The 9,740-nt window shown below is 39.9% G+C and overlaps 1 protein-coding gene across 1 annotated transcript in view; it reads right to left on the bottom strand.

The window, feature by feature from the left end:
- Positions 1-448: 448 nt before the first annotated feature.
- The window catches only part of DGKQ (diacylglycerol kinase theta), an 87,905-nt gene continuing 78,613 nt past the window's right edge, over positions 449-9,740 (bottom strand). Inside the window, exons 22-23 of the mRNA XM_030968714.1 lie at positions 9,121-9,273; positions 449-8,030 (exon numbers count right to left, since the gene is read on the bottom strand). Of these exons, the coding sequence (XP_030824574.1) occupies positions 7,860-8,030; positions 9,121-9,273 (324 nt within the window). The 3' untranslated portion in view covers positions 449-7,859. The remainder of the gene's footprint in view (positions 8,031-9,120; positions 9,274-9,740) is intronic.

Genomic DNA, 9,740 nt, shown 5'->3' with positions numbered 1-9,740 from the left:
TGTTCACCTGAGCCAAGCATAAGGCTATGTGTGGGCCTGTTTCCCACAGCTTGAAAACCAGGTCACGTGTTTCTAGAGAAGGGCAAACAGAACAAGGAATTGTACGAAAATACCTTGGAAAATCTGGATCATCGTTAAAGAAGTCTGGGTGCATTAAAGTAAACTGGTGCTATCAGAGAAAGACTTTACCAATTACAGTGCTAACCAGAGAAATGAGGGTTTTAGAGGTGCTTGAATGTTGCAGGGATCAAACTTAGATGTTGTCTCACAAATGAACACGTTTGAAATCACACTGTTAGAACACAGCCATCTTTTCACAGGGCATGACCCAATCTCAAACAGCAAGGCTACGAAATTCCTATAAGCAGTGCCCAGCTGAGATAAAGTATGTTTGTTTCTGCAGAAGTGTATTCTGCTATTTTTAAAGCATAACTACTCCACAAGCATCCAGGGTAGAAGAGATGTTGTATTTGTTCACAGCAAATTCTAGTTACAGATCTCTGGAATTTGTAAATAATACTTAGAATACAATATTTCATATTGGTGCAAAATGTACAGTCAAACACAAAACATGTATTGCAAAATATACACAGAATTGTTCTAAGAACAGAACCCAAGGATGAACAGATGTTTAAATATAAGAGAAAACTCCATATTTTATAAATTAGTTTAAAAAAAATCTATTAGTACACTAGGTATGTTTTCTGTAGACAAGTTACCACAATATAGTGACATGTCTCATTTTCAAGGCAGACATTGAGAAACAAGTTACATCATTAAAAGCTAGTTTTTGAGACCAATCCACAAGTAAATGTGTGATAACACATTACTGGTTTGAGGCACAGTGTGGAAACTGTTTTCAACCACTTTAATGCTTATACTTAGGCTGCTTTTTTTTTTCAGAGAATTAGGCAGATGCACAAAGAATAAGCACTAGACGATAACTTGTCAGCTTACATTAGTTTATTGGGTCAGGATTATTTATACTTATGTATTAGAACATTCACAAGAAATGCTATGAGACGTTTTAAGAGTATCTTGATAATAAAACAGCATTCATACAACTGTGTAAATTGGATGATTTAAATAACCAGAGGTGAAAAACAGTTATTTAAGCAATAGTTAAGTTATAGTTTGAGAAGAATTAAGATGTCATCAGTCATTTTTAACTAGGAAAGATGCTGAAATCTATAGTGAATTACAAACTCTAACGCTTTGCATTCAAAGCAGAGATGTTGTCTTCCAATATTCAGAACTTGTAGCTTTAAGATACTGATTGCTGCTAGCTACACCATTGCTAACTAAACTATCACAAGAATAACTTGCTTTGGGCATGTTTGGAATGCTAGAGTTATACAGCTATTGCTATGCTACAGATCCCCAAATTTTGCTTTAAAATAGCAGTGAAGGCTTTATAAGCACCCAAAAATTACACAATAAATACTCAGTAATACTTCAAGCACCTCTTGCTACTCAGTTTGGCAAGATAAGCAGCACTAAGAAATGGATGCCATGGTGAGACAAAGTATTAGCAGTTTGACTCCGGCACTCTTGATTTGTGCCTGCCTGCCTTCAGAAAGCAAAAGAGCTTGTGTGACACACTCTGTGATGGTGAGAGAGTGGACTGTAAGTGCCAGACAGTCACCAGACTTACAACCTTTCTGCAGTCAAGCACAAGTGTGGGCTCTCTCCTCTTCAACCTGCAGTGATCTGTATGAGGAGAAGCTCTGCCTCGTATGGCTGATGTTTATATGGGGAGTTGCTGCCAGAGGTGTAATAGGGCATATGCACCATATAAATGATGCCATATCTTCTGAAGTCAGGTTGTCCCCTAAATAACACACTTGACCAGTGCAGAGTGACATGCTAAATGGGTATGCTGCCAGGAGAGCTCAGAGGGATAACAACACCAGTAACACTGCCCTATTAAAAAATACTTTGCTTTGGGATAGATCTTTAAAATCTATAAACATTTATTTCAAGACTTCAACTTCTTCAGCACTGATCTGCTATAAATCTGCTATTTCTCATAAATTATCTTCACAAAAAATAAAGTCACTCTTTCAGAAAACATGTTCAGTATAACACACTTGTATCAGTAAAAGTTCTGTCCTGTGAGTCCATGGCAGACAAGCCATAACCCACACTGAAATCTCTCCAAAGCAACATAGCCAGGACTCTAAAACCAGAAGGCAACTATTCCATTAATTACCACGATAAGCAGAAACAGTGCTTCCCAAATACACAGAGTGCACCATTTCAGTGGACGTGTATGGGTTTACAATCAATAGTCTCTGTCCTGTAAACATTGAAACTGCCACTCTAACTGCAGGTTAAGGTTAATACTTTGCATTCATTTCGCTGCACTCCACACATACAATGCCTACACTGCTAAAAAAGAAACCACAACAAAACAACACTATTAAATAGCAAAAGGAATGAAGGCTTTGGGCTGGATGTCTCCTGAAACTAAGTGTCAAATCAGTAAGTGTTGACATTATAAATAAAACTTGAACATTACGCATTATAGAAGCAGTCTAGTAAAACCTAAAACTTAGAATAGCAGCAAATTTGCTCAAAAACGTACACAAATGTTCAGTCAGTCAGCTATAAATACATTCTGCAATGTGAGAAGCCATCTCTATCCCCAAGCAGGCTTTCAAGGAGAACACAGTGTTAGACATGGATGGGGATCAGGAACACTGCAGCCAGAGAAACTCCTAAACAATTGTATTCTACAAACTTGTTCTCATTGTTATCTGAAAGTGCATCTTTTTATCTGTAGAATCATCCCCATATTTACAAAAAAAGTACAAACATTGCAATTTTGCCACACTCTAAGCCCATCTAACCTGCATTTTCTGTTAAGTGCAAAAAGTATAATGAAGTTATACATATTCTGACGCATATAAAATTGAAGCCTGAAAATGAGGCAACGTTGTCACCGGTGAATCCAAGGCAATTCAGTAGTTGCCAGATCTTTGCTGTGCAGCTGTTAGATGGCTAAAGTAGAAGCTGAAGTAGAAATTACAGAATAGTCTAAGCCAAACTGACAGAGCAGCCTTCAGAGCAGGAACTCCATTCCCCCATTCTCCACACACATTCACCAGCACATGCTCATACCTCCATTTGGTACAGAACTAGGCCCAAAGGGCAGGAGGGCAGCCTGGCAGAAACAGGAGGATGTACAGTCACTTTGAAGGTGGTAAGGAAGACTTACGGGGTGCAGACTGAAAAAGGATCTACTGCCAGTGCAAAAGTCTAATGAGCCCCCAGTACTGGTGGTGGAATATGGACTGGAGACTGTGCAAGACAGAGCATACCTACAGTTTGTACATTATTAAATACATATGCAACAAATCTATTGTGTCTTCAACATAAGCCCTTTTAAAGTGTCACAACAGCTCCTCTTACCTTCTCCTCCCACAAAAAAAGGTTTCATTTGGTAATGACATTTATATGACAACAGACTGCTACAGAATCACGTGCATGCATAAATGCTGAGCAATTTGAAACAGCTGACATTCAGATCAAGTACCATATTTGCTCTAAAGACATTAAATCAATACAATATTTGTAAGAGGGTAACCATAAGGATTAACAACCATTGTCTATAACAGTTCATTTCGTTTTGTTGCAGCTTCTTCCTAGTTCTTAAAATGCTACAATAGCCATTGCCACTGGTTTTAGACACACAGATACTTGACTAAATCTAGAAAGAGCAAGCAGAGCTCAAACTGCATAAATGCAGAAACTGTACTCTAAACATGGTTGTGCTTTCACTATATTGCCATCATGACATGTTGGAAAGTACAAGTCCTGCCTCATGTTCAAAAACTGGTGAAAGGAAGATCCAGAAGTGAGCGCTATCAGAATGCTGTAACAGGGCAAAAGCTGTATAATTAGGCACTGTGGAAGGAAATACAATAAGGCCTAGTCTTAAAGGGTGTGTGCACATGTATGTACACACAGGGTATGTACACACATATAAACAAAAGGTTTTTGGCAAAATAACCCTTTCATCTAAACTCAATACAGTGAAAACACCAGCAATTTAAACTGTACAAATCAAGGGTAAAAGCCATGGAGGAAAAAAGCAATAAGTTTTCTGAAGTAGCACCCGTATCTCAAGGATGAGCTTTTGAATTTTAGTTCTACTAATTCAAGGCAGAGGTAATGTGTTTATCCATCAAAATAGATTTTAACCAACTGACCACCTGCACTAGTCTGCAACACTGTCGTATCTGAAAGGAACCAGGGTTTTCAGGACCTTTCTGTCCCCAGTGCTGGCAATGCCTAAGTAGGACACTAGTAAAAGGTCAGGAGAGTGTACCTCAGCAGGAGAGATGCTAGTTGTGCTGTTTGTGCCTGCCATGGCTTATAGGCAAGGTAAAAAGGCAGTGGAGAGAGGATGAAGGACTGTGCTCAGGATAGCAAAGAGCCTGCATCTCTTCACTGTCCACAGTTACAGTTCCTGGTCCTGTGTCCCTGATGTTACTTAACACCTGTCTTGACAGAACTGAGCCTCTTCCCCTACACTTTTGTTGCTGCATTATTTGAAGTACTTGGCCATGTGACCACTAGGTTCTCTCACAATACTACTCAGTCAGTATGGAGAATCATCTATCTGCCCACTGTCACATAAATTATACTGCATTGTTATCTTCAGTGGAAATGCTATGTTAAAATGTTTCATATTAACTGTGAAGAGTTTACCCCCTCCCTTCATGCAGGCCTTGCATACCATGGAAGAAAACACTAGTCCTTCTCAGACACCATATGCAATGAAAATGTGAGAAAAAAATACACATACACATACATACACACACACACACACACACACACATTCTTGATATAATGGCCTTTACAGAACCTGAAACTAGAACATCTTTATGGAGGGGTTAATGAGTGAGTTTCTCCTTTTAAAAGCTTTACAGGAAGTTTCCTGTCTCAACTGAATCTGTTTTGCCATCAAAACACATCTTTTGATGCACAGAGGCCTTATATACTAAGTGTTTTTCTTAAGCTGTGTTTTCATTCCAGTGTGGCACTCATCTACTCAAATACATGGCAGTTGGTTTCTGAGAAAAAAAGAAAAGGGAACAAAACTCAAAGCCTTCTTGTCCTCTACCAGGACGCCCTCTGGAAGCTAGGAAGAGATTACACTCATACTTCAGAGTCACCTTGCTACCATGATGCTATCCCAAAACAGGCTTTTACAGAGTTCCAGGGATGGGAAATTGTCACAAGGAATATGCCGCAGCAAGGGGCCCTCTGATTAAAATATTGTGACCTGTGAGTTTTATGTTATTTCAGATAACAGATACAGAGCAAAATAAGAGACAGACAGGTCCTTAACAAGCCAAGAACTTGAACACTGTCAGATACCTGATGCAGGATTATATATGCCTAGAAAAATAATAAGACAGCCTTATTTATTTGGGCTGCAGAAGACAGTCAATACCAGAAATCTTAAAATTTATGCATGTTTTCTGTAACAAAAAGCCCAGCTTCCATTACTGAGTCAACAGCTGGAAAGTAGAGCATGCATTCTTTCTGCTGTCCCAAGGATACCAAGCAGTTTCTCTCTCTTTCTGGACAATTATGAACCAGCAGCCTGTTCCAGATTTCCTCTCTAATTTGTGAGCTTCATTCAGACAGTGCACATCCTGAAATACAGTATTTGGTCCTCCCTACTTGTAATGCTGGTACCAGGATGCCAGAAGAGGTCCAGCTGACCCCTCATGCCCAGGTTCTAAAGAAGACAACCCTGTGTTTAATGATCAGGAAGACAAGGCTTTTAGCTCTGTACTATCCAAACTATTTCCTTCATAGCATGAGTCCAGTTTTCATGTTGAATGAAAGCAAAATTTTAGTCCACACTGTGGGACCTGAAGAACATCCCCAAATATAAATTAAGAATTCGAACAATTAAGAAAAGATTTCATTGAAAACAGAAATGATTCCTCCAACTGCATCTCTACCAGAAAACTGAGAAGGAATCCCTAGATTGAAAGGAGAAGCTGCAGGCATCTGCCATTTTTCCATAGCTGTTTCGTCTCTCTTTGTAGCTTTAGCTGTATCATTCTGTTGCTATAGATGACATTCATACCCTCGTTGCAGCATGACCAGAAAGCAGAAAGCACATGTAATGGTCAGCTCTTGCGGAAGCTGTCACAGTGCTAGGAGTACAGACTCATCAACGAGTCCCAGCAAGAACTGCCTCAGCATGTAACTGGCTCCATCACAAAACAGCTTTTTGTGTATTTCATAGTTACACTTAAGTCCCCCAAAGCAGCTAGAGATGTTTTTCTAGACACACTGGCAAGAGGGGTGCTCTAAAGGCTAACACTCAAGTGATGAATTCATGCCATCCACAGCTGAAATAGTTATTACTGTGCAACAGAGGACAAGTAAACCCACCATATGGCTAAGTAGGCTCTAGCCAACATGGCTTAAGCAGTTCCAAGCAGCAGATGCACAGAAGTGGCAAAATCCTGCAGGCCCCACCCCCTGCCCACAAGTGGCTCACAGAACCCTTTGTGTATGATGCTGACCAACAGTGAAAGGTTCAGTTCCTGGGGAACCACAGTGAGATGAGACAGCAGAGATGTGAGTGAAGAACAACATGCCTATAGCCATGGATAGCAGATCTGGATGGCGTATGGCAGGTGTATGGCTGCTCTAGCACAAAGCTGTAAAAGTACTGGATCGCCACAGCTTCAGCAGATGGGTAAACACAGAGAGGTGGTCTTGGCCTCACAGGAACTGATGAAGAAACAGCCTCTGAAGAGCACACACTCATCCAAGTGAGAAAAGACAGTCACTGTGTCCCTGGGCCCACACCTAGTAACACCCACAAAGACTTGAGAAGCCTAGCAAGGTAAGTGAATTTTCATGATGACTCTTGCATTCCCAGTTATTTGAAGCCTAGATGCTAAGACTCCTCATTAAAGCTATGCTGCACATCAGTTCAGCTCTAACATATGACTGTGCTGATTTACTTAATTGAACACGAAGTGGTACTTCTTTTAACCTAATTAATGATGATTCTTGAACTTGCTGTTTATAACAGTCCAAATTCATGAAAGTGAAACAACACAAGTAAAGTCAAATCAGCAGAGTCTGGTGTTAAAGTCAATGGTTTCAGTGATAAAAAAGAATTGGTATAACATATTATTGCCTTGGGTATTCTTGTTCCTTTTTATTTTGAGAGTTGTAGCTGATGAAATTCAAATGCCTTTTAAAACTGGCTTTGGCTGAATAACGAGAAACTAAGCTACAATTCAAAAATTGCTCTACAGGCTGTTTCCCCTTCATTCATGCTGTCCAAATACTGTTGAAGTAAATGCTCTGAAATATTTTGACTCAATTGTTCTAGTACTTTCTCTCTTCCCAGTGCACTGGGATCTTTTTACAGAAATAATCTCTCCTGCGTTTTGTGTTTTTCTCTTTACACTTGTACTATTTCAGCTGTGCTATTTGGACTGATCTAAGGAGCTCTCAGCAGCTCATGCTTTTGTCTTTTTTTGGTTAGGATGCTATTGTGAGCATTAATTTAAAGGAACACATTTTCAGTTATAGAACAATTAAAAAATTATCTATGGAATGATTTTCTTTAAGAATGAACTGAGAGGAGGGAAGGATTTTTTGTGAAGGCAAATGCAGAAATCTCAGCATCTTGGAATCTCTGTTTGGCTGGGAAACAGCTTACAGAAAAGCAACCCCAAGTAAACATTTCAGATGAGACAAGTGGTACATAACAGTTATTTGTGACAATGAGGTACTATCTTTGAAAGACAAAGAAAAACCCAGTACTATCAAAATGTAATGAAAGGCACGCTCATAGGCAACACTCTTCACGACTTGTCTGCACTCGGTTTTCCTGGGCCAGGGTGGTATCTACCACAGGCATGAACACAGGTCTCCCCTTTGCGTCCTCCTTCAGAGACTGATGTGCTATCCACCTTCATCTCTTTCAGGCTTCCAGTTTTTTTCTGCTTCTGCTTGGATTTTTTCAACATATGGACCTAAAATTGAAAAATTTAAAGGAAGGTAAATATCTGTAGTCATCAATTAGCTGATCTCCGGCAACGAACTAACAAACAAATAAAAAGCTGAAAAACATATAAATACACAACTACCTGGTGCACCTATCCTTGTAAAGCTATAGGATTTACTGCTTTTTTACATAAACATATGCACAATATATATATGTATGTGTGTGCATATATATTCCTGTACACACATCTGTATATATACCCATATGTAGAGATAACTAGTCAGTAACCTGGTAGAAGAAGAAAAAATGTTTCTCACTGAAGGACAAGTTAGGTTTGCTCTCTCTCTCACTTTCCATTACCCTTCCACTTCATCTCATGAAAAGAACAAAGTTTTAACATATTCTGAAACTTTGAGGTATGACCCTCTCTTTCACTTCTCCTCAGCAAGGCAATGGTTCTGGTACCCCTCCCAGTATAGCTACATACTCTTTGAGCTTGCCTGCAGCAGCATATGTCTGTGAGTTGAAAAGGCATCCCTAAGGTAGCAGGCAAATGTGCAGACTGGTGTGTACCACAGTCACCTACTGCAAAGAATTTATTTCACAATTTCAAAGCCAATAGAGAAGTTAAATTCTTAGGGAGCTGATGCTGTCTTTTATGTACACATTAAGATAACCAAGAAAAAAACAGACACTGATTACCCAAGTCTTTTTCACAGGCCTTGCTCCTCTCTTATTAATTTTTCTCCTTTGCTACTGCTGTCTGACAGATCTTCCCTTCTCCAGCAGACTGATTCCTACCTCGCACACTGCACTACTACCATGGCCTTTATAACTGCCCTGCTTCAAGAAAAGCAACACTGCCTGCAGATCTCAAGCAGAGGAAAAATTGGATCACTAGGCCAAAGCTCAGGGACTATTTTTTTAAACATGAGCCTCATCTGAGCCACTGGAGAGAGCCTTCAAAGCGTGCTCTTTAGAAATTGCCGTGTCAGTTACCATGTAGTGCTAAGCAGCTCCTTTAGGGTTCAGCATGAGAACTCAGACAAGCAAGATAACACAGTAACAACCAGTGCAGGAACAAAGTCAAATTGCTAAGAGAAACCCACATCCAGTACCTTTGGTCCTGCAGCAGAAATTATAATCTGGCCAGGGGCCTGAATCCAGGGCTCTCCATCAACTTGAACTGGAATTGGCTTTAGGAGCGTTACACGGAAATACGAGCCTTGAGCTATGCGGATTCCTGATCGAAAACCACCTTGGACTTGACCCTGTTAGGGATTAAAAGCCAGGATATCAATCACCCCAAGTAACAAGAAGTACAAATACTAGCTGCAATTAAACTGGGTGGATATTATTTTATTCTCACCTGACATTTTAAGTTTCAGCTAAAAAACTGCTTAGGCAAAACTAGGATACCTTTACTGCCCCAGCATTAATTATTTCAGCTAGTCCAGGAAGGAGAACTCCCCTGCAGGCTGCAGGAGGCAAAACAACTCCCAAAGCAAAGCTGTTTGTATACAAAGGCTGGCCAAGGAGCATACACTCACAAAGGTCTTGTTTGCTTTGGCTTCCCCCTCAATAACATAGTGAATACTTCTAAAAACACCTGATTATACACACAGACTTTGGCACATGTGAAATTCCAAAGTCTAAAAGCAGTTTATTAATCAGAGAGTTCTTCCAAACTCAACTCCAAATGTGGGAGTAAAAACCTTAATATCACAAATCCAAAGCA

The sequence above is a fragment of the Camarhynchus parvulus genome, chromosome Z (genome assembly GCF_901933205.1).
Source record: "Camarhynchus parvulus chromosome Z, STF_HiC, whole genome shotgun sequence".
Taxonomy (NCBI): Eukaryota; Metazoa; Chordata; class Aves; order Passeriformes; family Thraupidae; genus Camarhynchus; species Camarhynchus parvulus.
This window is presented reverse-complemented; position numbering and strand designations above follow the sequence as displayed.